The sequence below is a fragment of the Miscanthus floridulus genome, chromosome 19 (assembly GCF_019320115.1).
Source record: "Miscanthus floridulus cultivar M001 chromosome 19, ASM1932011v1, whole genome shotgun sequence".
NCBI classification, from domain to species: Eukaryota; Viridiplantae; Streptophyta; class Magnoliopsida; order Poales; family Poaceae; genus Miscanthus; species Miscanthus floridulus.
In genome coordinates, this window is record NC_089598.1 from 93,320,465 (window position 1) to 93,345,754 (window position 25,290).

Sequence of the window (25,290 nt, forward strand, 5' to 3'; positions counted from 1 at the left end):
CTCGCTTGTGGTCATTCTTACATGGGCTACGATGCTGGGGTTCAGGGGTTTTCTTGACCTCTTACCCTTACCCTTACCCTCGCAGGTTAATGTTTAGCCCTTCTAATCCTTTGTGCTGGATCTACCGACAAACATTGCAAAGTGTAGCTGAATGCATCTGAACATTTCATAAGACCATAGAGAAATTCGTGCATGTTTACACTACAATCAGTTATGTAAAAAAAATACTTCATCTCCTACTGATAGATGGTTCTAAGAGCCTCCTATTTTACTTGTCTTCTGTACGTGTTGTTTGGTCTTCTCTGCCGGTTGAATTGCTGATCCTTTTGATTTTCACCGTCAAACTTCAGTGGTACTATCTGCCTGATGTATGAGGCCCCTGGGAAATTTCTCCTTTCCTTTGTGAGCGACCGAAGTTCTGTTAACCAGTATGCAACGTACTCCCCTTCGGGATCATATGTCTTGGCCTGCATATGGATGTTCATGCAATCATGCGCGGTCACCAACTGTTGAGGTTGGACTGGTATTGCTATAGTTACAAGCTAACATGCTGTGAAATTAACATCTTGGTACTTTGAAGTGATCCGTCGATTCATAAAACATACAATTTTCTCACTGTGGCAATGTATCCCAAGTTTTGGTTCATTATGGTAGTGATTTTTCAGGTAAGAGAGTTCAGTCTGGTCAAATACTTACTTGCTTTGGGATACTGAAGTATCGATCTTCTCGCGGATCATTGCCAACTCCTGTCAGAGTACAGCAGAAACATTTCATTCAGTTCCAGTCTACAAGGATATGTAAGCGACCTTTGTAGTTTTTCTTGAATTTATTTTCTTTGGTCATATTGTTCTATCCAGTATTTAAAGGATCAGTAAAGACATAACTAACCTGCTCCATATGTCCAACTGCCATAATTTGAAGCTGGGTCATAATCGAATAAGCATGTCTCGAACCATTCGGCTCCCATTCGCCAATCAATACCCATATCTCGGACAAGAAATGGGCAGACAATCTGCAGATAGACAGTGATTGAGAGATTAATAATTGGGAATAGATGCCCTGCAGTGTTAAGCCCTCTGCTGTCTTTTCTGCTTATGTGGTCAGATGTGGAAGGATACCTGACGACCACGGTTGGACATGAAACCGGTGGCTGAAAGCTCCCTCATGTTGGCATCAATAAGAGGATATCTAGAATTTACCATGACTGAATTAAGAAGGCACAAGAACAATGGCTCCAGATTTCAAAAGAATAAAGTGGAGTAATACGATACCTAGTTCGACCATCTCTCCATGATTCAAGCAGTGCTTGGTCCTGACTCCACTTTGATACTACTTTCCTCGGACCTCCTGAAACAATAGTTTGCAGCCGGATTATACCTTTACCAGACAAAATTGAAATGTTTCCCAAATGGCATAGTTGTGCATTATTTTCATCATAAAAGGTCTTTTTTATACAAAACCTAAGGGTATGAGAGAGAGAGCTCCATATTTGGTCCTTACCCAGGTGAAATATGGCGTTCCCATATTTTGCTGATAGAAATCGGAAGTAGTCTCTCCATATCAACTCAAATAAAACCCTGAAGCCATTGACTTATCAGGAAAAGGCGCTTCACTCTATGAATGGGAATACACCTTACAAAAGCCTGCGAGGAGTGCAACTTATGAGAAGGCACACTAACCAATATGTAGAATCATTTGCCACTCTTTGCTTCTCATATCTCTTCACCTGCATCATAAAGGACATATAACATATTGTATTAGGCAAAGCTAACGAGCTCTGCAGGCAATGAGGAATTCCTTACCTCTTCACAAATATAACGTGGCGAAAGACTGCCAGAAGCAAGCCAAGGAGAGAACTTTGTGGAGTAGTCTGGACCTAACATGCCATTCCTAGTCACCTTGTAGTCTTTCAACTGATCCTTCTTCCAGAAGTACTCATGTACTCTACCAAGAGCTGCTTTCTCTCCTCCTATGAAATGCATTCCTTTCTCAGACTGCAGGGAGAAGAAAACAGTACAGATTAAAATTGGAACTAGTGAAGCACCTGACTAAAGCACAACTAGCTGCAACTAAACCTGCCTTTGTAACGCTCAGGCCTAGTGACTCTGCTGTTGGTATGGTCCCCCATCCTCCAATCTCATCTATGCTGGAACTAGGGGGCGGACAGAGCGACAGCGGCAACTTGGTGCAGTTCCTAACCAAAGACTTCGATTCAACTGCCTGCCAAAAAACACTGCTTCAGCATTAATCATCACGCCTGCAAAAAAGACCTAGAATTTGCAAAGAAAATCCCAACCTTTCTGAACTGTGTGTACACGTCTGGCAAGTTGTTAACTGGGAACGGGAGGTCATCGATGTGGTACGTTGTTGCTCCCCAGATGAGCTGCAACCTGGGGTTCAGAGGTTTCTTCGGGACAGATGCTCCTCCTTGACCAATCTGAACTTGTTCCAAGCCTTTGCTCACGAGGCGTTCGACAAGGAGCTCTTCGCTACAGGTTTCCTTGTGAGCATAAATCTGGAGATACAGCGCTTTTCTGACTTAATTTTAGGTGCCTAACATGAATTTAGTACCTAAAGATCCAGAATTCAACTATATTAAAATTGATTGAGATAAGATTGTGCAGAAGGGGACCTACTGTGTGTGCACTGACAGCCTTTGCAATTGATGGAAGGATCTCTTCAGGCTTGCCATGACGGACTAGCAAATCGAGGCCCTTTTTCCTACTCTGCTTCAGGTCTCCTAAACACTCTATCAAGAACTGCGCCCTCAATGCTGAATAGGTGATTTAAGTTTCACCAAACACAACAAATACACGTAAATCATCATTATTTTCTAATCAGGCAATGCTTGCAGTTGGCTCTACGATGACAAGAATCAGCATTTTCCTGAGCTATCTCAAATCCCTGATGCAGCAGCAACGAACAAAATGCAGAATCGCTAGGTCCTCACCTCCCGTCTTGGGGAGCCCAAAGTAATGCGTGCTCCCCGCAAAGACCCGTGGATCGACGCAGTACACCGGCAGGACAGCCTCTGAAGCCGCCCACGCGCGCAGAAGCGTCTCGTTATCAAGAACTCGGAGGTCGTTCCTGAACCACACGACGGCCACCCCGACGCCGTCTCTCCTCAAGCTCGGCGACGTGTACCTCTGGAAGGCCTCGTCTGCCACTGCACAGGCCTCGTCGGCGCCGAGGGAAGGCACCGCCGCACCGCTCACCGAACGGAACGAGGAGCTCGATGGGACGGCGCTCATGGCGAGGAAGCGAAGATTGGAGGGTGGGCTAGGGAGAATCGGGGACGGAGTGGGGAAGAGGAGATGTAGTGGAGCATTTCTTGATTGGACTGGCAGTTGAGAGTTTTGAGAAGTGAGGGGGTGATTTGCAAAGTTGGAAAGGGAAGGTGGAGGGAAGAGCGGAGAATGGTGCCACGTGTCCGTGTTCAAGTGGTGCTACGTGGCCTGATGTGGGCCTGTGGAAATAGGATGTGGATATTGTAGTCCTGGGTAGAATTAAGACGGATGGGCCCATCATCCACATGTCAGTGTCTCATCTTGGAGATTGAAAATGTACTAGTATCTCCTAAAATATAAATATCATGTTTTGAGATTCTATTAGCTGCAGCTCAAATGCTTACTTTGCTCAAATAAGTTTTTGCTATGGTTCAAACGACTGTAGATCATTGATTTAGATGTTATAATAATGATCACATATTACCTAACAGGAACAACAACAGCAGCAGCAAAGCCTTTTAGTCCCAAATAAGTTGGGGGATAGGTTAGAGTTGAAACCCAACATAAACCCCTAGTCATGGTTCAGGCTCGTCAATAGCATATTACCTAACAGGAAGTAATAGAAAAAATAAGAAATATCTTTCTATTAAATCTATCTAATATATACGTATTCCCTTTATTTCAAATTATAAGTTGCTTTTTTAATACATAACCAGCCCAGCCCAAACCAGCCAGACAACAGTGTTTTCCTCTCACAACAAACCAGCACCAGCCAGCCTAAACCAGCCCAGAAACCAACCAGCGAACAGGCCGAACTTTTATTATATACCTAGATAGATATATTATACATAGCAAAGACTATGCACCAAGAAAGACTATAACAATTTATAAATTGAAATGGATGGGCCCATCATCCACGTGTCAGTGTCTCATCTTGGAGATGGAAAATGTACTGTACTAGTATATCTCCTCTCCTACAATATAAATATTATGTTCTGGAATTCCATTAGCAGCAGCTCAAATACGCTTACTTTGCTGAAAAATTAATCACAGTGAAAATTAAGAAATGCGAACACCTAATTCAGTAGAATCCATGATAAAAGATTTAATAGTGACAAAATTAATATGCACTTGTGGTACATCTGTTGTAATCTCTGTGTCTACAAAGAATGGATCATATAATGACAGTATAACATTCTGACAAAAAAACTGTTCTTCAAGAATAAAGAACTAATGAGTTGGGAGTTGGCTGGAAGACTATGGAGACATACATTGAACACGACAAATTACTATGAGGGCAGTGTCATTCTATAAACATTGCTGTGGCCGTTTTACCGAGGACTGAGCTCCAAGCCATCACAGTTGTTGCAGTTGTACCGGTATCTTTGGGCCCAGATCCTAATAAGTACGGACTTCACAATTTACATACAAACAGGGAAAAAAAGCTTGTGGGATTTGACAGCCCAAGGCAAAGAATCAGGTTGGACTCAAACAGATGTATAACTGGTAAATAGCTTCAGTAGGTTGTCAAGTGCTTCAGGATTAAACTTCCTAGCGAAAAGATAGCACGGTCTCTTTGATCCATTCCACAAACAAGGCTTCTGCATCACAAGTTTCTGCAATATGGGGAAAAACAGCACACCAGCATTCAATGGTTGTTGAGATGCATTGAAGCTGGAAATTTCATTGCTTCATGGATGCGAAATACAATTCACGAGTTTGCTTATAATCCATAATTAAGTTCATGAAATAATTTGTTTATTGTTCTTCAAAAGTCAATAATGACGATAGATCTTTGTGCTTACCTTGTCATCACTTGTTACATGGAAGATCTCATCAATTGCCTGCAAAATGGTAATGCACATCAGTGTATGCACATAAAAATCATATGGTAGGCGAGAACAAATTAAGCAGCTAGGAAACATACTGTAATATTCTTCAAGAGATCATAGGTGACATCATCAGCGCTATATGACCTTGGATGCCATTTTCCCTCAGACCAATCCACATTTGTAACAGACCAATTAGAGATTCCACCAGGATCTACCATCTAAAGTCAAGGAAATGAATTAGCAAGCGCCCAACTAAATAAAGGCTAAATGTTACTTCAATAGATAGTGAATACCGACATTGAACAGGGTTGGCAAATAATGCTCATCTGCAATACAGTTGCGCCCTTCCGCTGGCTGTAGATCATGGGAGAAAGGTAATTCTCTTTGCAGCAAATGTGCTTACTAGAAAAACATAAGTGAAAACTGGAAAAGTGGAAATCATGGCCATTGGTTCAGACTTGAGAAACACTAATTTGAATGTATGCCCCTATTAAGCTTTACATATTTATCAATGACCCAGCATGTATACAATTATTTCTTCGGTTCCTTCTGACTTAGATTCTGAGGCGTTGTATGAATTGTGTGTGTTTTTTTATGTGACTACCATATCCAAACAGGGTTTTAGAGGTAGTTGTCAAATTTCTGCACTGAAGTTTCACTACAACAAGACTTTACTTCATATTGAAAAATATATATTGACCTTACTGCCAACCTTACATCAAACAAAGTAAAAGAATAAATTAATATTTGAGCACATATCTAAATTAAGTCATTGTTGTATTCTATGCATGTTTCGTACTAAGATAAGATACTTGGTATCCAGTTTTACTGTACCAACTCGATGTAATGATTGTGAATTAATAAAATCCTTCCTTTATCTAAGATAAATAAATATACCTTGCAGTATAGCTTGAACTTCTTGTAGTACAGGCTGTCAGCCAGAATCATTAAAGCATGTCTCCTCGTAACTGCAAACCACTACAACAAGAACAGAGAAAGGACTTAAATTAGATTTCCGCTCAGCTATCCATGTAAAGTGTTCATCGAATGATATACCACCAATAGAGTTTGATAACGGCAAGTATTTTATATCCTAACAAATTAGTATTGAGAATAACTGTACCTGGGCACCCTTTCTAAAATCCCTCTCGTCTATTTCAGGATACATCTCAGGAGAGTACCTTCCACTGCCATGTGGACCTGGATCCTTGAAACTTATAAGTTGAAACAAAGGCAGGGCAAAAAATCAAAGTGAGTGGATATGAACATCTTCAAGAGAGAAAAGGTTCTCATATCCTATTTTTCAAAAGGATTTTGAAATATAAGTTTATAGTGTTCTCACCAATCCACGAAGCTAACATTCGTTCCCATCAGGTAGTTATACACATAATCAAATGAATGCAGCGGAACACAGCTGTGAAATAAAGCAAAGATGACTCAGTGATTGAGAACAAAGGATCAAAAAGGGAGTCACCGTAATCAGGGTCCAAACCTGTCAGAAAGCAAGACAAAAACTTGATTATCAACATCTTCCAGTGCATTCGCTAATAGTCTCTTCTCAGCATCAACCATTGAAATCAATCCCCATACTACCTGCATAACAAATACATACTCTGCTCAATGTTAACAATCTCAAAATTACAGCATAAGCAATAGGATAGTCCATTAGCAGAGAAGAATTCCAACTAAAGATACCACTTTATAACGATCCATTCAATTTGCAAGTGGTGGAACAGTAAGTATTCTCAATCCAGATTGCTAGTAGCGATTTTGTTAGAACTGGACCTACTGTTGTAGGTTGTGGGTTTTAAACAGTAATATTCTCAACCCAGAATGCTATCTTTATTCTTTATCAAGTCACTTTGGTGTGTTCAACTTCAACATGAGTTAAGTCCTATAGTCCTACGCAAAGCATGTAACTACTGTTTGGCTTTTCACACAAAAACTACTGTAACTACTGTTTGGTTAATTGCTATTGCTGATTATTGCTACAATGGAGTAAAATCCTAGTTCAAAAGAAGTGTCTGATGGCACCCAAGGTCAACCACTTGTACATTCTTCATTCATTATTGACCAGAGGGAGGGGTATTTTCTTTTTTTTTTTTTTTTTGTAGACAAAAGGTCTGGAAATATAATGGATTGAGTTGACAAGATGAACCCCTGATACAGCAGATATATTTAAGACAAAAGTGTTAAATCCAAATGTATGAAACACAGACGAAAATGCAATTATGATATGTTGTGGTCCTTTCTAGATGTGTCGGGGTTCGCTGTGTGTAGGTGGCTGCGTTCTGGGGCCTCTGGCTGATGCCCGCCATGGGAAGTGGGAGCTGATGGTCACTCTTGTGACAAGCTTGGCAACGATGATGCATGGTGGGTTCCATCGGTTGCCTGTTGCCGTTGAACACTTGTTTGTTGGTAGGTTGCTTAGGGTTACTTGTCCAGGCTACCATGTTCAGGTTTTTCGCCCAGTTTTCCTCAATAAACCACGTGTTTATAAGGTTTTTGGGCCTAGTTTCCCCCATAAACTAGGTCAATTCTTTTCTACCAATTCGGAGTTGCTTTGGAAAAAAATGAAACAGAGACGAAAATTATTACCGCATCACTGTGAATATCCCGACCAGCAAACAAAGAACTAGTATGAACCGGCTTTTCACGTGATGCGTGCACATAGATGGAGTATCTTCCCTCATGTCCCTGTTCAAAGAAGGCACAGTGATTCAATTTTCTTTAAAAGTCACATGAATCATATATGAGATGGGAAGTATTACATCACATAAACACAGAGGGTTAGTAAAAACAAGGGAGCATATTACAGTGAGTATTGGCTACTACTTGCTACAAATCTTACCGGCTTTGGTCCCTATATGGTGAAAACATAGGCTTAACCTATTTATACAGATAAAACAACCTATTCACTAATGAAGGTTCATAGGCTTAATCTATTTATACAGGCTACTACTTGCTAGGAGCATTGTTACCTCTATCAAATGAAGGGTCATAGGGGAATCAACATGTTGGCCCAATGTTATATACTCATATTTCAATAATACACACTACAAACAAGTAAGTATATCCACTAAATTGTTTTTCTGGAACCAACCTTGGTGTCGTTATACATTTGAAAGACTTATGATTTCTTGCAGTTTAAGGAAACAGAAAGACCCTTGAAAGGCTTATACTCCTTAAGTGGCACAAAAACAACAAGTACATCTTAAGTGGCACAAAGACAACAAGTACATTTTGACCAACCTGTAAAAACTTCTCCCACAATTTCTCAAAGGGCAATGAACCTGGTGTCAAGAACATAAGGGCGATCTTTGGATTTTTTGACACAGGCATGGGCATTGAAAGGATATCCCTAATAACTACAGATGAAATAATCTCCTCGTCAGTCCGCTCCCGACGGCCCATGGAAGGGAGCCAATCCTTGAAATTCGTACATACACTTGAAGCAGAGAGGTAGCACTTAGAGAAGCGCCGCGGTGGGAAGACGTAAGCCCCAATCAACACGATGCAAACCATAGACAAGAGCACGATTATCCACATGGGCTTCTTGGCTGTAGCCCGGTGGCGCTGAGGCATCATGACAGTCATATCCTTGCTATCCCACTGTACACTTTTGGTACTTTTTATCTCATCATCTCCATCTTTAGACCATCTAAAGCTCTTTCTTCACCATCAAACTGGGTAATTCAGCTGCTACACCAGGGCAGGCAACCTTTTTTTTTCCTTTCCTGCAGTTGCAATCCAAGGGAAACAAAGCATTAATACATGGATCCCATCGAAATGATTCAAAAACACCAAATAATGCTCCTATATACTTTCATAGTGACACATTCAAGTCAACTCACCAAGATTTGTCCCTACAATTCTACCACGACCGAGCAGTCCACCCCAGTAATTTGGTGGTTGTTCTAGTACATATTGCGATGCACTAACTAGTATGCGATTAAGTCACGATCTGTTCTGGAAATTGTGATGCAAGCTACTAACATTGAGCGAGCAGCACCACTTTATCCAAAGCTTTGTAAGTTGTTCGACAATCCAGGAAATGTGCCGAGGTAGGTGATCTACAATGTCCAAAGCAGGCGATTTGCACAAGAAAGACAGCGGCCGAGTCCACGGCGGCGGCGGCCGGCGAAAAGTCAAGCTCTGACCAAATCAAACCAAACCAAACAACCCCTTCCCATCCGCATTACCAGTTCGATCCGGTCAGCGTCACCCGCAGCAACCAACCCAACGGCCCAAACCCAAGCTAAATCACAGCGCCAGCACCGGAAATTGGTTCTTACTCCACGTAAAAATCGAAGCTTTACACCCAAAACAGCCCACTCCAAATCGCACGGAAACCTCCAGGTTTCACGCAACCGAGCCCAATGCAGGGAGCAGCCACGCAGGGCAGTAGCTAGAAAGTAGAAACAAACACAGCATGAATGGCACGAACCTGGTAAGGGATTTGAAGAGCGAGAGGAGAGGAGCGCTGCGAGGAGGGTTTCACCGCCTGGAGCTCGCTGTCTCCGCCCGCCGGGGATCTGGAGGCTGCGGAGATCGATCGGATTTGGAGGGCGCAGGTGGAGGTGGAGCCGAGGCGACGAGGCCACGAGGGAGGCGGTATAAAGAAAAGGATTAATTAAGCTGGATGTGTTTATGCTCAATGGGTTGGGTTAGAGGTGGAAGCTTGGCTGGCTCTTGGCTATTGCTGCTTGCTTCTTGTGGTGGCTGATGACGGGTTTCCAATTGGAGGCAGGAGGAACGAAAAGAGAGAAGAGGGCAAGTGTGGGGGCTGAGAAAATTTGGATTAAAGTAACGTTTGGGCGTGCGCTTTTGCGTCTGGGACCTCGTCAACTTTATCTTTTTCTGAGCTCCGGTGGAATCAGAAATTTCTTTCCGAGCTCCGGTGGGATTAGAAATTGACAAATTGTCCTCCTCTTCTGATTCAGGTTTTCTAGATTTGGGCGTTTGCCGAAGACGGATTACTACACCATCATGGTATTAAATTGAATCTAGAGAATAATACTAGTATTTTTCACTTGTCACATTAACTTTTCATAGGTCCACGAAAAGTGTTTGTGTGGCGAAAATATCTGGACTTTGTGGACAAGTCAATGATAAAGAGGTCTTTTTCTCCATGCATATTCCAAGAAATTGACACGTCCTCGTTAAGCAATGGGAGAAGATAGTTACTGTGAGCTGTGAGAGGTTACATAGTCTACTTTTTCAAGGTTGATCCTGAAACTTGTCCATTCTTGTTTTCGTGAGTCGGAAACATGGTTTTTACTCCCTTCCTGTCTCCAGAAGAATGTCGCCCTCGAATTGTACCTGTAAACTTTCCTTAGAATCCGAAAGAGAAATACCTTTGCTTAAATACTTATTAACTTGCTGTACCTTTGGTAGAAAAGTACATGTGCTGGCTACAATACAAGCGATGAGTACGAGAACTGCAGGCACCGAAGAATATTCGCACGACGCCAAAGAGAAGAACCTTTGACCACTTACGAAGAGTATGAACTGGGGGAAAAAACGGCTGGATCTACCATTCTACCTAGCAAAACGCCAAAGAGAAGAACCTTTGACCACTTACGAAGAGCGTGGACAGGGTAAAAAACGGCTGGACCTACCATTCTACCTAGCAGCGACAAAAGAGGACAATTTACCCTAAACCCCTAATATCCCGTCGTCCCATCCTTTTTTTCCCAAACGCCCTAGCGTCGCCGCCACCGTCGCCTCCGCATCCACCACCATTGGCCCCCCTACCTACCCCCTCCGGCGTTTCACCAGAGGGAGTGGGGATCCATCGTTTTTTATAAGTTTTACAGTAGATCGAGTCATCTAGGGTTAAAGTCTCTCCATGTCAAGTTTTTTTTTGGTACTGGGGATTTATCTCCTCCTCCCCGCGCGACAGCGAGGTGGAAGGGTCGATTCGTTTTCTCTATGGCGGCTCTGTTGAAGATGAGGGCGACATCAGCGTCAGCAACTTCATCGGCTTGACGACATGGAGACTTGGCTTTCCGGATGGTGACATCAAGGCGGAGATAATGTCACTGTAATGGAATAATTTTCTTCGTTCTATTCTCCGTTTTGTTGTGGTTAGATCTGACCACAATAAAGGACCAGGGACAATAAGGTTCAGATTAGTCTTTCTTATTCTCCGGTGGCGGAAAGAAGAAGGAAGACACAAGAAAGAAGTTTCTCCACTTCGCCTACAGGAATATTGGTCGTCGTTCGTTGGGCATATGTTCTCAGGCATTTTGCCGAGTGTTTGCCTGTGCGGTCATCTATACGAATCATCGTACATGTTTGGAGTTAAGATTTTGGGCTATATAAAGCGTAGGTACAATTTAGATGATCAAGTTCTGGATATACGTAGTGTATTCCAATGTGCTTGTAACATGATGATGTACTCGGCTATCATTTAATATAATTCTTCTTTCGTCTTAAAAAAAGCCTAGCAGCGACAATAACTTGTAACGGCCAAAAGAGAGAAACCGGATCTGCAGTGCATGGCATAACGAAAGCCGTCTGAGGCTGTTCCACTTGCGAGCATGCGTCCATTCCATCCAGGCAAGCGGAGATGTGCAAGAGACAAAATTAGGTGGGCTGGGCTTTGGCCATGCTTTCTCTTCAGTCTGTCTCCGCCCTCAGCAGCTTCCGAGAGGATGCCATGGGTCAGCATGTGCTTCGATGCAGCAGATATCCCCTTGTCTGGTAGTATATGATTTGTGTACGATCAACCCCACAGCTGGTCGGAATCATCATGTGAATCAACGATCTACCCCGAACTATCATCTGATTCTGACACAATTAACCGGATAAGGTCAACACACTGTAATGTCATCTCCCATCTCAAGATAAGTCTGCTTTTCGCTCCGCTGGTGACAAGAGTTTTTTTTTTTAAAAAAGTTGTACTGCTCAAGCTGATGGGCATCGCGCTTATTCAACTATGAACATGTGCACCAGTATCTTACAATAAAATAATGGTACATCAATACAGTGCCCGTCGAGCACCCGGGGGGACAAGGTACAAAAATAACAGTGTTGGTGGGGGGAAAATCTGATACCTAATTTACATCTACAACGTCAGGCTGGGCAAAACAGACTGCTCCCGGAACCTTCCGGGGAATTTGGTCTTATTGTTGACACGGACTGTACAATAAATATTCACCGTGCTTCGTCTTCTAGGTTGCGGAATCCGGCCGTAAGGTCGTCATACAGTTTCTTGAATTTTCCGACTAGAGCCTCTTCACCTTCAGCTGGATCCTCAAACTTTTGTGAACTGTTGTAAAGAGGGGGATAACAGTAACAATTAATCGTCCATAAATCATTGAGAAGAAAATTGCAATCAGTATCCCTTTGGATACATGACTCAAGTACTTACACTAGGCGATAGAAAAGATCACCGAGGCGATGCTTTATAACACTGTAGGTTATCTTTTGTCCATCAGCACTAGCAGCTCGTTCCACAGCCTGCATAGGTTAAAAAAAAGGTTACAGTATATGCAAGTCATATATTATGTAAACATGAAGTTATAAACCATTTCTGTCATGAGCCCATAGGCCATGGCTCAACATTAATCAATATCCTTCAAAGATGATCGAACATTTTTAATTCAGAAAACACACACCCTTTAATTAAAAAAAACAAACTGCTTGTGCTTGTGCGAGATATAAGACTGATGAAGTACTAAAAGGTAAAAGTAAAGAAGAATACCTGGTTCGCTAATGTGTTGAAATGAATAATATTGCGCATCATCCAAACAGATTTGTAGAACGGGCAAAACTTGTCATATCTATTTTGAGAAGTGGAATCATGGTCAGAAAGGTTATATACATTTACAAGACAGGCAATTCATACAGATCCGCCTAATTAGAGTAGCACTCACGGTGTGAATGCATTCTGCGCCAAGTAATCTTCCCTAAGGAGCTTTGCAGTCTCCAGAGTAATCTTGTCACTTTCTGCCAGTGCATCTTTGCCAACAAGCTGTATGGTGGAACTATCAGTCCAAGTGAAGTCATAAACTACGCAATGCAAAGGACTCCAATCTTTCTATCGAACCTTTCAAGACTTGCATTAAACTAAACATGCAAATCAAATTGTCTTAAACAGATTCCATGTCTGTTCAAACAACAAATCCAGGGAGGAAAAAAAAGGAACCAGGAAAACAGAAGAGCCTGTTTTTTTTACTGTTCCTTCTGTGCAAATATAGCAACATACACCACAAAATCAGTGACTGACTTCCATCAGATTCAGAAAAATCAGAGTTGGTACATATACATTTGCAAACCTATACCCAACATATCACCCTACACCAAATGCCCAACATATCACCCTCACACTGTGAGCAAATTAATTCTATAACAGGATATGCCAACAAACCCCAGAATGGGATCCATGGCAACTGATGCATAGAAGAAAAAGGATACCTGGACAATTTCATTTAGATCATCCTCTCTCTGTAATACTTCACGTGCTTTTGTCCTAATATCAATGAAGTCTGGATCAAACTTTTCGTAGAAGGATTCCAGAGCCTTAATAACAAAAGATAGTATGTCAGTATAACACAGATGTCCCAGGAGCCATGAAGAAACCTCATTACTGATGACATGTAGAACCATATATACAGCAAAGGCAATTAATAACTGCCTACTTATTTAGTTATTTGCCAAGTAGCAATGTCTTGTGCATGCACTTATAATGCTATATTCATAGTTCATGTGATACATACGCTGTGGAATAAAAATGGTAAAAAAAAAATATAGCACAGTTTTCAATCTGTGGTTTGAGTTATCACTCAATACTAAAGGTACTAGTTCCAATCAGCTTGCAACACTAAACTACATTGTCGATATTTAAAACACTGATAATTCAAGTGAACCTAATCAATTGATGCAGTGACTTCAGATAACTCATAAAAACTATAGTTGATGGAACCATGTGATACAGGGAGCTCAATATATCTGGGAAAAGCGGTCATGGATCATGTTCCCAGTTTGCTTCTTTTCTTATTGGTTGTGCTTTCTCTTAGAGAATTCAAAGGACTGATTGGATTGACATCCTGGGCAAGTTAGGGAACAACCTTGGAGTATTTTGAATATGAAATGAGCCAATTCACAGATGGGAAATGCTTTCTTTGAGCCAGCTTCTTATCCAATCCCCAGAAGACCTGCACTCAAGAGCAGTTAGTGACATCAAAGTAATGAAGACGATGTCATTAGATTGAACCTAAAGAGGAATAGTTGAACAGTTTTTTTTACCTGTACAATACTAAGGGTTGCAGAGGTAACAGGATCTGAGAAATCACCACCAGGAGGAGAGACAGCACCGACAATTGTGACACTGCCAGTCCGATCTGGACTGCCAAGGCATTTCACCTTCCCAGCACGTTCATAAAACGATGCCAACCGTGAAGCCAAATATGCAGGGTAACCACTATCTGCAGGCATTTCAGCCTGGAGTATATTGATCACTTTTAGTACAAGAAAATCACAATGCTATGCAGTAAAGCAGCAAGTAAAACAGCATCAACCACAACATGAATCAAGATGATGGAACAGAAATCAAATCCTCATGGTAAATCGTGTTGTCCATAAGCTTACTAAAGCATTAAGCCATTCAGACACAACTTCTCCATTACAGCTGAGCAGACCATGGGATACAGGGAAGAAAAGAAAAATGATAGCTGGAAGGAAGAAAAGCCATCATACCAAACGTCCTGAAATTTCACGCAATGCTTCAGCCCATCGGGAAGTAGAATCAGCCATCATACTGACATTATATCCCATATCACGGAAATACTCAGCTATCGTAATTCCTGGGTACAAAAAAAAATGCACATCATCATTCTGTCAGATACAGAAAACATCAGTTGATTCCTTTTAGCATGTTAGCAGGAAATAGACACGCTCAACCACTTCAATAGCGTTAAATCACTAAAAGATCTAGGGCTCTGGGCAGTGGGCACCAAGTTCTGAACATAAACTGAACAACAAGAAGAATAGTTGGGGATATATCAAGTTATCAGCAGATGCTTATGGGCCTGTTTGTTTCCGCTCATAAGCGCGTTGACGACCGAGATGCGCGGAAAACGACGCCGAACGGTCTGCGGCGCTCGCGCGTTTCACGGCAGAAAATGAACGCGGTTCGGCGATTCCCAAAACGCGGCCTCGGAGCCGCGTTCGCTCAAACGCGAACGCGCGATACGGCATCCCGGAAACAAACAGGCCCTATATCTGCATGTGCTAAGTTCTTTTACTTTTCCAAACATTGCGCTGTTCCCATCTGTGCTAGATGGTGCTAGAAATTTTTACTTACAAAAATAAACAGTGTGACATAGTCATAGATAGATAATAGGTCACAAGTCGGTGAGTTATAAGCTTACAACAGAACTCATGCCTACGTAAGTGGAAACAATCTGGTCAAGAAAAGCACTGTGATCTGGTCAAGAAATGCACTACAACCTGGTCAAGAAAACAATCTAGAGTCTGAACTCATGCCTATATAAGTGGCAAAAATCTCAACACATAAGTGTACCTGTATAAATGGATGCTTCACGAGCAGCGACAGGCATGTTGGAGGTGTTAGCCACAAGAGTTGTTCTTTTCATGACAGACTCTTCACGTCCATCAGGCAATGTCATTGTCAATTGTGGGAAGTCCATAAGGACCTCAGCCATCTCATTCCCTCTTTCCCCACAACCCACGTAAACCACAGCTTCTGAATTGGAATACTGTTTTATAAGGCAATTTGGGTCAGTAAAAGAGTAGGCTTAAGGCACTTTAAAAGCCAGCATGCAGAATTGGACAACACTGGCAGCTATGGGGAAAAAGTAAAATAGAAGTAAGACCTTTGAAAGTGCTTGACTAATGACAGTTTTTCCGCACCCAAATGCTCCAGGAATAGCACATGTTCCTCCAAGCACTGAGGGAAACAATGCATCGAGCACACGCTGAAACCAATTACAAAACATGTGAGAGATATCAAGACTCAATGGAGCTGGACAGGAAAGTTTTACTTTGTTGCTTCAATACCTGTCCTGTTAAGAGAGGTGTGTCAGCAGCAAGCTTTGACGAAACAGGCCTTGGTGAACGCACAGGCCATGTCTGCAGAGCACAAATATGATAATTACTCAGACGTTTAAAACTATGATAGTATATTAACTTATTAAGACTTTAAAAAAAAAGAGAGATAATGCTTCACCTGGAGCATAGTAAATTGCTTTTTGATGCCCTGAAATTCCAATTCCAGTACTGTATCCTGCATTTATAGGAAACAACAACAGCGAAAAATTGATCATGGAAATTTAAGCAAAAATAAAGGAAAATGTAGCAGAAAAGGCATGATATATACTAACCTGCAAATTGTACTGACCAGCAGGGGCAATGTAGCTTATTTTCCCCATAGAACCAGGAGGAAGGGCAACATGGTGTTGCATCAGTGTATTCTCAAATACAGTCTGCAAAATAGTCGCCAGTATTAGATTGTGCATGTTAGGCATTGTGTCAATGGATGGAATAATCAGAAAACTTCAGCAAGATAGTAATAAATTAAAAAAGGAAAACTGATATCTCTGTACTCACAGCATATAGATCTCCACCTGTGATGGCATCTCCTACGCCTGAAAGAAGTGAATAAATTATTGCTCTTTCTGCACAGGACAAAACTTGAAACGAGGTATTTAGACACCGTGCTTAGCTTTTATAGACTATTCACACACAAATTACCTAGCTTCTTTGGCTGAAATTCCCACAGCTGATCTTTGTCAAGGGCAGGAACTGATACACCACGTGGTATGTACACGTCCCCAGATTTAATTGCAATTGTTTTTAGAGGGCGCTGCAAAGGGATGATAGGAGGCCATATCATCAGAACAGATGTACCCGAGTTAACACTACTATGTGTTTGTCACATTTATGTACCTGAATTCCATCAAAGATGTTTCCAAGAATGCCAGGCCCCAATTCAACCGAGAGAGGCTGCATGAAAAATAGCCATGACACAATTAGAGGAAAAAACAAGAAACATACACAACTACGTGCAGAAATCAACACAAACAATACCTTTCTTGTTCTCAACACTGGGTCATTAACCATCAGCCCAGCTGTTTCCTCATAAACTGCAAAATAGTTGTAGCAATTGGGTAATTCATTGAGTGAATTTCTTTAGTGCTTTTCAGACCATATAATGAAAATGAACAGGAGGATTGGGATTGTACTGTACAATACCTTGAATTGTAGCTGAGTCACCCTCAAGACGAATAATTTCCCCGATGAGGTTGTCATGGCCAACACGAACAAGTTCATACATGGCAGCACCACCCATGCCATCAGCCACAACCACAGGTCCAGAGACCTACAGAAGGAGACAGATACATCATAAGAGACCGTAGTACAGAGTAATGATCGAAATATCGTCTAATAGACTAACAAAATCTCAAATTTAATTGCTAGGTTGTGTAACCTACACGCTTGACCACAATTTCATAAATAATATCCAACACGATCATGCTAGTTTCCCGATATGCAGGCTAACTAAGAACACAGCTGCAGCAGCCAACTCTCAGTAGCATAACAGTAATCCACAAAAAGAGACGGCACATCTCTCCCGGTCCAAACTGGGAGCACCAGCAATAGAACGAATTCCCCGTATATTCAATTTGACCCAAATATCATCACTGGAATCCCAGCAAAGTTGCATGGCAAGTACCGGACAGAACATTCCCGCACCCAGATGCTCCAATGATCGGGACAACACTAAAATTGGCAGACAAGGCCGCTACGGTTCCGTGATCCAGAACCAACCTGGCAAGACATCACGCGAGCCGAGAGGTAGGGTCTAGTCTAATGATCTAGAGAGCAGGGACGGGAGAGGAGGACGCGGACCTTGCGGACGTAGCCGTACTCGCTCTCCTTCTCGCTGTCCTCGAAGGTGGTGACGCGCTCGTCGAACGCCATGGTCGCCGCCGGCTAGGGGTCGTCGGCCGGCGTCGGATCGAGAGAGAAGGGTCGCGCTCGATCTAGGCTGGACTGGGGGGAAACGGAAACTGACGGATGGAGAAGGGGGCCACGATTACAGATTCGGATTTATCTTCCTTTTTCTTTTCCGAGTAAAAATAATACTTATTGTTGCATTATTGTTTTCTCTTTTTGTCAACACAAGAAAAAGGATTCTGCTACCGGTACTCGTGAGTTGTGACACGTGGAGCTGTGAGCTATGCCTATGCGGGATGCTTTATGGGCTTTGGCATATACGGGTATGAGCTGGTCCCTCGTCCCATTATACTTTCTTGGAAAGTCAAATACTTTTAATTTTAATTATATAGAATATATTAATATTTATACTACAAAATTAGTATTATTAAATAAATCTTTAAGCATATTTTTATAATAAATTTATTTAGAGATATAAATATTGTCTTCCTTCGTCCTAAAATAAATGCATATCTCGTTTCTCGAGAAGTCCAATATTGTTAAGTTTGACCAAGTATATATAAAAAATAATCATGTTTATGCTGTGTAACAAGTATAATTAGATTGGCATTGAAACATACTTTCATAATAAATTTATTTAGAGATACAAACATTGATATTTTTTTCTATTTACTTGGTCAAAGTTAAAAGAGTTTAACTTTTCGAGAAGCTAGAATTGCATTTATTTGGGGATAGGAGAGTTATAGCTTTTGCATAGATTAATATTTTTTGCTCTTTAAACTTTTATTAGTAGACATCAATTTACCTTGTCATAGATCATTTGGTCCTTGTAGAGCAACTCCAAGAGACGCTCTATTTCCTTTCTAATTCCTAGGAATAGATATTTTGATGAAAAAATACCTCCAACATTTTCTTTATTTGGTTATTCAAATATAGCCATCTTTTATTCCGGATTTCTTGCTAGACAAAGATAGAAAACGAGAATGACTCTATAGAGTGCACACAAGATATACAAAAATTATTGAACAGCAGAAAGATATAGGAAGTATTTTTTTCTGTTAATGGCTCTTCAAATAATGATTATGAGAATAAGCTTGAGAAAGACTCTTAGATATGTTTTACCAAACAAGTGAAGCAAGCATATAAAATCATTGTAATCCACGGTCCATGATCTCTGGGCCAGCTTATCCCCACACAGCCCGGCTACAGTCGCAGGCCGCAGCTTTTATATACCGGCCCAGGTTAGTATTCCACTTCGCTGAACCAGAGGAAGCAGAACCGTCTGCTTTAGCATTCTCCTCCTCCATGCTTGCGCGCGGCGGCGTAGCTAGTCCAGGGCTAGAGGGAAGCTCCGCAGCAAGCGCGTAGCAGCCAGGAGGGAGAGCGCGCCGCGCCTGACCGCTGCTTGAGCGGGTGCCACGAGGGGAAGAGGTATGGTGCTCCTCGCTTCTTTAGGCCCCAACTCAAATTTGTTGGTTGTACTGCACGAACTTGCTGTTACAGGAACAGCTATCAATCTTGGTATATCCCTGCATCTGAATCCAGTTTCTGCAATTGATCAAAATACAAAGGAAGTTCTGGTAGCAGCCTACTGCTGGTGCGGGTCTGTTGATGGTTAAGCTTTTCCATATAACTTGTTTTGTGAACTTGTGAGTTTGTGACTGGGTCTGCTCGAAATCTCCACCAAACACCATAGTCTTCCAATCAAATGACAAGTTAGGACAGTCCATGATATCATGGAGGCTGTTGTCTAGCGCCTCGACACCTTGCCTTTTCATCATGGTCACCTCATCCCAAATAATAAGGGATGCGGTCCGAAGCAGCTTGGCGGTACCACTCTGTTTTGTGAAGCTGCAAAAGGCCCCATCATCGAGGGTGACGGGAATCTTGAAGCGCGAGTGGGCGGTTCTGCCACCAGGCATTATTGAGGCTGCAACACCAGATGTTGCTATTGCCATGACAATCTTGTTCTGACTACATATAGTAGCGAGCAGGGCCCTATATAGATAAGTCTTTCCGGTGCCGCCAGGTCCATCCACAAAGAACAAACCCCCATGATCGCTATCAACAACAGACATAATCTCATTGTAGGCAGCCTGCTGCTCCTCGTTAAGGGTCTTTGATAGTGCCATGCCATCAACGCTTGTCTCAACGCTAGCCTCCTCGAAAATCTCCCTGGGAATATTGCTAGATGGATCATATGTGTCATCGATATTAGGAAGTGGATACATCTTTACGTACTTCTGCATTGATTCTAACAACTTTTGAATATCTATGAGGACCATCTGCTCCATTGCGAAGCTGGACTGGTTATTGCACCTGTAGTCCTCTAACATTGCCTCCTTGTGCTTTTCCCAGAGTTCTGACACATCGCTTGGCTCACAAAATACCAAGATTGTTGTAAAGAGCCTTCGCAGCGCATATGACATCATCCATAGAGTAGCTTCGGCAAGGCCCTCATGTAGTGTGTCCGCTTCAATGAGGCCCCTTCTTTCTGCAGCTTCACAAAAAGTCAGTAGGAGTATGCCAGAAACTGTCCTTAGATCAGTGAACGAGTTTGCACCAGCCACGTGGTTTAGAAGAACCCTAAGATAGTAACGCTCCCCTTTGGCCAGATTGGCACATACAACTCTTCCGATCTGTCATAAATGATTCTTTTGCGCCCTCCTAATCCATGATTTTCCCTGTGAGTCCCACTTATAGTACTCAGGAAAGTCCCAATACAATATACCGCGGGCATGTTTAGATGTGTTGTTCTTCTCAAAGTAGGCTATAAGCATCGACCTTTCAACACCTAGACGATTAAGCACTCGTTGAACACCCTCGTGCTGGTGAAATGACACCATGTGCATGTCAGAAAGATGGAGCTACAAGGACAACACCAAAGGGGATCTATCACTTATATCAAACCATATATCCTCCACAAGGCTTTTGATGGAGTTACCCATCTAGCATCCCTGTACTGTTTGATCTCATCGATGTTTCCTTCATTGTCCTCATTGTCAACCTCTCTCACAGCCACAGACGCGTGGTCATGACCCTTGTAAATGTACTTAAACAAATACTTGATGACCTTGATGCTCCCACATGCCTCAGCATTGATGTGGCAATTGAACAGACATAGGAGGTATGGGTTGTAAGGCACTACCCATCTGTTGTCAAGGTCATGCCCGCGAACTTTTTTTTTCTACCATTGTCACACCGTCTGTAAACCAGGTATGAATCCTTGCCCTGTAATGTGGCATCACAGAAAGGTCACGGGTAATGGTTCTTGCATGATTCACGGCCCTTTGTGCACGGGCAATCGCGATTAAGTACTCCATAAGGGCCATGCATCATATGCTTTGTAACCATTTTATACAAGTCCAAATATTTCTTCTTGTTTGGGAGCTCGGCTGAGATGAGAAGGTCATACTGCTCTGGGCATGTGATTTTGTAGTGTCCCTCCATGATTAGCAAAAAAATGTGCTTGCAGTAGACCCCTCTTCTAGAACTCCACAACATACACGTGTGCACGAACCTTTCCAAGGATATCCTTATTTATCAACATGTGCTTAAACTCTTCCAGTTTTGCCCTAAAGACCCGATCAATAAGATCTGGATGATCCTATGGTGTTTGTCCAGGGTACAACTCATGCGTGATCTCATCCCACTTTGGATTACATGTCATAGTCAGCAAGATGTCTAGTTTTCCAAACCTCCGCACCAGTGCCATGGCATCCAAGTACCTATGCCTCATGTCCCTCGGGCCTCCGATAAACAAAGAAGGCATCATCGTCCGCTTTCCAATAGCTTCTGATCTTCCATTACCTATATGCAGGCTATCAACCAATATTTGGTAGAGGTTGGCCCTAATATCTGTTTGACGATTGTGTATGTAATCCAATCGAGAACTCTTAATTTTGATATACGTGTCCACCGCAAACTGTTGGAAAAGACGCTTGCCATAAAGTATGGGATTAAAGATTCCTGGCCATATCTAGAACTTACAACAGTAGTAGTCAGGCACAGAAACACATAAATTTCCCAGAGAGTACAAAAAATATGGTATTAGAGGTGTTTCTAGGATAATGGTTTGATATTCATGAAAAGTATAAGAAGATAAACAAACTTGTTTCTTCTTCTATACCACTACGAGCCTTACGTAGGGCACGAGCTGTGTTGACATCCTCCATAGTAACACCTTTCTTTGGGATATCCATATGCCATCCAAGCTCACCGCTAGGGAAGAAGAGTGGGTATGAAAGAGCATCATAGCATCCATGGTATGATCGGATGCCATGCCTGCTCCTATCTTTCCCATGTAGGACAACACTATTCTAAAACTAACTAAGGAGTTCACTACCCTCGATCCAAATAGTAGCCACCTTCGAAGACACATGCATGTTGTATGTCCTTTGGTCTAATCACTGATCAAGGTTAGTGTGACGATAGTCCTCGAGTTGTTCAGCTTGCCCCATACTCCTCAAATGTTGTGAGTATGGGTTGTCATAAAGGATGGCCACCAATCTCTCTATAACTTCTTTATCTTTTTGGTACTGCTCTTCTTGACACCTTCGGTACCGGTGCTCAAGGCTCGGATAGTCATCATAGAAGTAAAGCTCAAGATGTCTGGGCTTCTTACCATCTTCTCTCCCAAATGACCTTATGTTGTGATAGATCATGCCATGTGCACAGAAGGTATATATGCCGCTGTTTCTGATGTTAGTAGTAGCACTGTCGAGACGATAATAGAGGGAAGTGAAAGAGAAGTGGCCATTGAAAAACCTGATATTGTTACGGAAGTGCCTAGCGTCCACGTCAGAGCTCGTCTAAAGCCTCATGAGCTGGTCTGGTATGACTGGTGCATTTAGCTCGACCTTTCCGCTGCAGTAATAGAACCCAGGAGGCTCTTTTGGAAACCTCTTTGCCCCGCAGTGGCTGCAATATGGGACAAGTTTTAACATGTGTGTCTCCCTAGGCATGTTACTATACACCTTTTTGTTTGGGTCAGGTACTTCAGGGTTAGAAGCCATGTCTTCCTCTAGAGTATCACTTTGGACATCATCATCTGATTCCTCTATTGAAATGACATTTGAACATAAAAATAAAGGTTAGATAAAGGAGTGGATGTTTAGAAAGTTATTCAGTATTTGGTACAAATACCTTGCCCAGCAAACAGGTATCCCTCGTCCTCTTTCTCATCATCTTTGAATATATCTTCCTCATCATCATCTGTGATTGTCACACCGCCATGAGATATTACAGCTTGGGTAACAATAAAGAAAAGCAAATACTATAAAGAATGTTAAAAGTAGTGCAAATTACCAGTGTCGTCAAATAATGGTTGTGTAGGTGTAGCTGATGCATTTTGATTGCTTGGTCCAGCGTTTTCTATCAATCACATAATGGACATGGTTGAGATAGAAATAAAGTTGTTTCATGTGAAGGAATAGGGGTAGGGAGACCTCGTTACTTACTGTTGTTGGTCATGGTTGACTGAGGTAAATGCATTTCTTCATCCGCATGGTCTTTAGTCATGCATTCATCATCATTGTTAGCTACTCCTATGTTTCGACCGATGCGACGCTCAAACATAGTGTTACGGAGGGCTAACAATGCATGTCTTTGCCCAGATGGAACATTTTGTCTATGTGTCATATGACTAGGCAATATATCACCACATCCATCATCATCATCATCATTTGTCTCCTTAGTAGCTTATGGGAAGAAAATTGGTGTTGTAGTGGATTCTAGGTTAACCTAATAGTTGGGGCTTACTATGGGTGCATGAGGCCCATATGAGTTTGTAGTAGGCCACACCATCTTTGGATTAAAGAGTGGATTCTCTATTGCGATGGACTCACTGTTTAAGGTGTGTTTCTTCACCTCCCTAGAGTGGTTTGTAGTCACTTTCATTGCCTCTTTACGAGATGGAGTTTTATTGTAAAGCCTCTGTCGCCTGCGCCTTTGTTCCCATTGCTCAGGTGTCATGTTTGCATATGTCATCCTCTTCCTTGCATGATCAGCCATGACTTGCTCATTTGTTAACCGTCTCTTACATGAAGCATCGGCGCGTTGTGACTGCAATTCTTGATTAACTATGCTGCGAGCAGTAATTACTTCATCTTCATCACCTACATAGTTGTGTTTAAGTTAAAATAGTAACAAGACAACCAGAACACATCAGGTATCCATCAACGATCCTCTCACTATATATAAAGCTACTGATAGATTCGCCAACACAAAAATGTAGGTGTTGATGCCATATAAACAACAGTTCAATTACCTGATATCTGATTGGATATATCATCAATATTAATTGTATGGAGTGAATCATTCCTATGCAACCAATCATCTGTTTCATTAGGATCCATATTTTCCTTGTTTGGTGCATCCTGACGATCTACCAATTGTGATACAGCATGTATGAGTAACATCAATAGTATAGTAATATCTATATTATTACTCAACAACGTCTCTACTATACTACCATTGGTAGTTTCAATATGTAGGTGTTGCCCCTTTTTTCTTTTATATGCTTCTCGATGTTTTTTATTTCTTTCGTCCCTTTTCTCTTGAGACATTGCGAGCCATCGAGCCTTTTCTCTTTCTCTCTTGCGTTCTCCAGCATCGCTTCCTACAGTGTTACATCTAGGTACTTTAATTATCATTAATAATATAAACAATACACTGAATTTAATAATATAGTAAAATGATGATTTATTTTGTTTACCTCCATTAGTAGTGTTAGTCTTGTCACCCAATGGTGCTGGAGAGCCACTATTTTCCATTGAATTACCCATCAAATGTCTAGGAATCTTACAGTAACCATTAGGTGAGAAACAAAAAGGCAAGTTAGTGCTACATGTTGGCCTAGCAAATAATGCCACCGAGCGGCCGGGCTACACAATAGGTAGGACTGAGGAATTTTTTTGTGTGGTTACAAAGAGAAAGTGAAGTAGTTATAATCTCTAAATCAGAAACAAAATCTAGGAAGGGCAAATCCATGTTTGTTGGGATAGAAACATAGAAGAACAATCCAATAAGTGGGCTCTTTATTATTATGAAAACCCCAGGGGTGCATATATTTATAGTCTTCATATACCTCAGAATACAAATTCTTTCTAAGCACACAAACTTACCGTTAGAGTTGAAAAATCAAAATCATTGAGTAACAACCTATTGATAGACAACAAAAAGTTTGGCACTAAACAGAATTAGCATGTTGTAGGGTCGAGATGGCGGACTAGAGGGGGGTGAATAGTCCTTTCTAAAAATAATTACGTCAGCTAACCGAAACAAATGCGGAACTAAAACTATCG

The 25,290-nt window shown here is 41.8% G+C and overlaps 4 protein-coding genes and 1 pseudogene across 4 annotated transcripts; all 5 read right to left on the reverse strand.

The window, feature by feature from the left end:
- Window positions 1-142: 142 nt before the first annotated feature.
- LOC136528311 (cryptochrome DASH, chloroplastic/mitochondrial-like) lies at window positions 143-3,380 on the reverse strand. Its single transcript, XM_066521256.1, has 12 exons — window positions 2,951-3,380; window positions 2,637-2,773; window positions 2,297-2,515; window positions 2,080-2,220; window positions 1,803-1,994; window positions 1,680-1,726; window positions 1,501-1,577; window positions 1,272-1,347; window positions 1,119-1,188; window positions 889-1,012; window positions 697-746; window positions 143-467 (listed from the first exon to the last, which is right to left on the reverse strand). Exons 1-12 carry the CDS (start codon window positions 3,249-3,251, stop codon window positions 264-266), a joined length of 1,638 nt encoding a protein of 545 aa, XP_066377353.1. The 5' UTR covers window positions 3,252-3,380; the 3' UTR covers window positions 143-263.
- Window positions 3,381-4,315: 935 nt separating this feature from the next.
- Window positions 4,316-9,844, reverse strand: LOC136529529 (glycosyltransferase BC10-like). The gene is made up of 11 exons (XM_066522600.1): window positions 9,507-9,844; window positions 8,312-8,796; window positions 7,658-7,756; window positions 6,552-6,652; window positions 6,402-6,473; window positions 6,183-6,273; window positions 5,957-6,037; window positions 5,357-5,413; window positions 5,155-5,277; window positions 5,033-5,071; window positions 4,316-4,843 (listed from the first exon to the last, which is right to left on the reverse strand). Exons 2-11 carry the CDS (start codon window positions 8,654-8,656, stop codon window positions 4,715-4,717), a joined length of 1,137 nt encoding a protein of 378 aa, XP_066378697.1. The 5' UTR covers window positions 8,657-8,796; window positions 9,507-9,844; the 3' UTR covers window positions 4,316-4,714.
- Window positions 9,845-11,962: 2,118 nt separating this feature from the next.
- On the reverse strand, window positions 11,963-18,142 carry LOC136529528 (V-type proton ATPase catalytic subunit A-like). Its single transcript, XM_066522599.1, has 19 exons — window positions 17,939-18,142; window positions 17,282-17,408; window positions 17,117-17,172; window positions 16,976-17,032; window positions 16,781-16,892; window positions 16,637-16,674; window positions 16,411-16,512; window positions 16,257-16,313; window positions 16,088-16,159; window positions 15,904-16,005; window positions 15,591-15,786; window positions 14,765-14,871; window positions 14,315-14,509; window positions 14,137-14,223; window positions 13,484-13,588; window positions 12,943-13,040; window positions 12,771-12,849; window positions 12,438-12,526; window positions 11,963-12,335 (listed from the first exon to the last, which is right to left on the reverse strand). The coding sequence occupies exons 1-19, from the start codon at window positions 18,008-18,010 to the stop codon at window positions 12,221-12,223; spliced, it is 1,866 nt and encodes a 621-aa protein (XP_066378696.1). The 5' UTR covers window positions 18,011-18,142; the 3' UTR covers window positions 11,963-12,220.
- A 1,307-nt stretch (window positions 18,143-19,449) lies between these two features.
- On the reverse strand, window positions 19,450-20,280 carry LOC136526379 (uncharacterized). Its single transcript, XM_066519065.1, has one exon. The coding sequence runs from the start codon at window positions 20,278-20,280 to the stop codon at window positions 19,450-19,452; it is 831 nt and encodes a 276-aa protein (XP_066375162.1).
- A 2,517-nt stretch (window positions 20,281-22,797) lies between these two features.
- Window positions 22,798-24,759, reverse strand: LOC136526380 (uncharacterized; annotated as a pseudogene).
- Between the last annotated feature and the right edge of the window lie 531 nt (window positions 24,760-25,290).

Coding starts and splice junctions, on each gene's coding strand:
- LOC136528311 (XM_066521256.1), bottom strand. CDS start 3,251: ATGAGCGCCGTCCCATCGAGCTCCTCGTTCCGTTCGGTGAGCGGTGCG. Junction 2,516..2,636: donor AGGCTGTCAGTGCACACACA/GTAGGTCCCCTT, acceptor CTGTATCTCCAG/ATTTATGCTCACAAGGAAAC. Junction 747..888: donor CAGTTGGACATATGGAGCAG/GTTAGTTATGTC, acceptor GTACTCTGACAG/GAGTTGGCAATGATCCGCGA.
- LOC136529529 (XM_066522600.1), bottom strand. CDS start 8,656: ATGACTGTCATGATGCCTCAGCGCCACCGGGCTACAGCCAAGAAGCCC. Junction 6,474..6,551: donor TTTGTCTTGCTTTCTGACAG/GTTTGGACCCTG, acceptor TTTATTTCACAG/CTGTGTTCCGCTGCATTCAT. Junction 6,038..6,182: donor ATTTTAGAAAGGGTGCCCAG/GTACAGTTATTC, acceptor TTCTTGTTGTAG/TGGTTTGCAGTTACGAGGAG.
- LOC136529528 (XM_066522599.1), bottom strand. CDS start 18,010: ATGGCGTTCGACGAGCGCGTCACCACCTTCGAGGACAGCGAGAAGGAG. Junction 16,893..16,975: donor ACATCTTTGATGGAATTCAG/GTACATAAATGT, acceptor ATCCCTTTGCAG/CGCCCTCTAAAAACAATTGC. Junction 15,787..15,903: donor TTAGTCAAGCACTTTCAAAG/GTCTTACTTCTA, acceptor CTTATAAAACAG/TATTCCAATTCAGAAGCTGT.
- LOC136526379 (XM_066519065.1), bottom strand. CDS start 20,280: ATGGAGCAGATGGTCCTCATAGATATTCAAAAGTTGTTAGAATCAATG.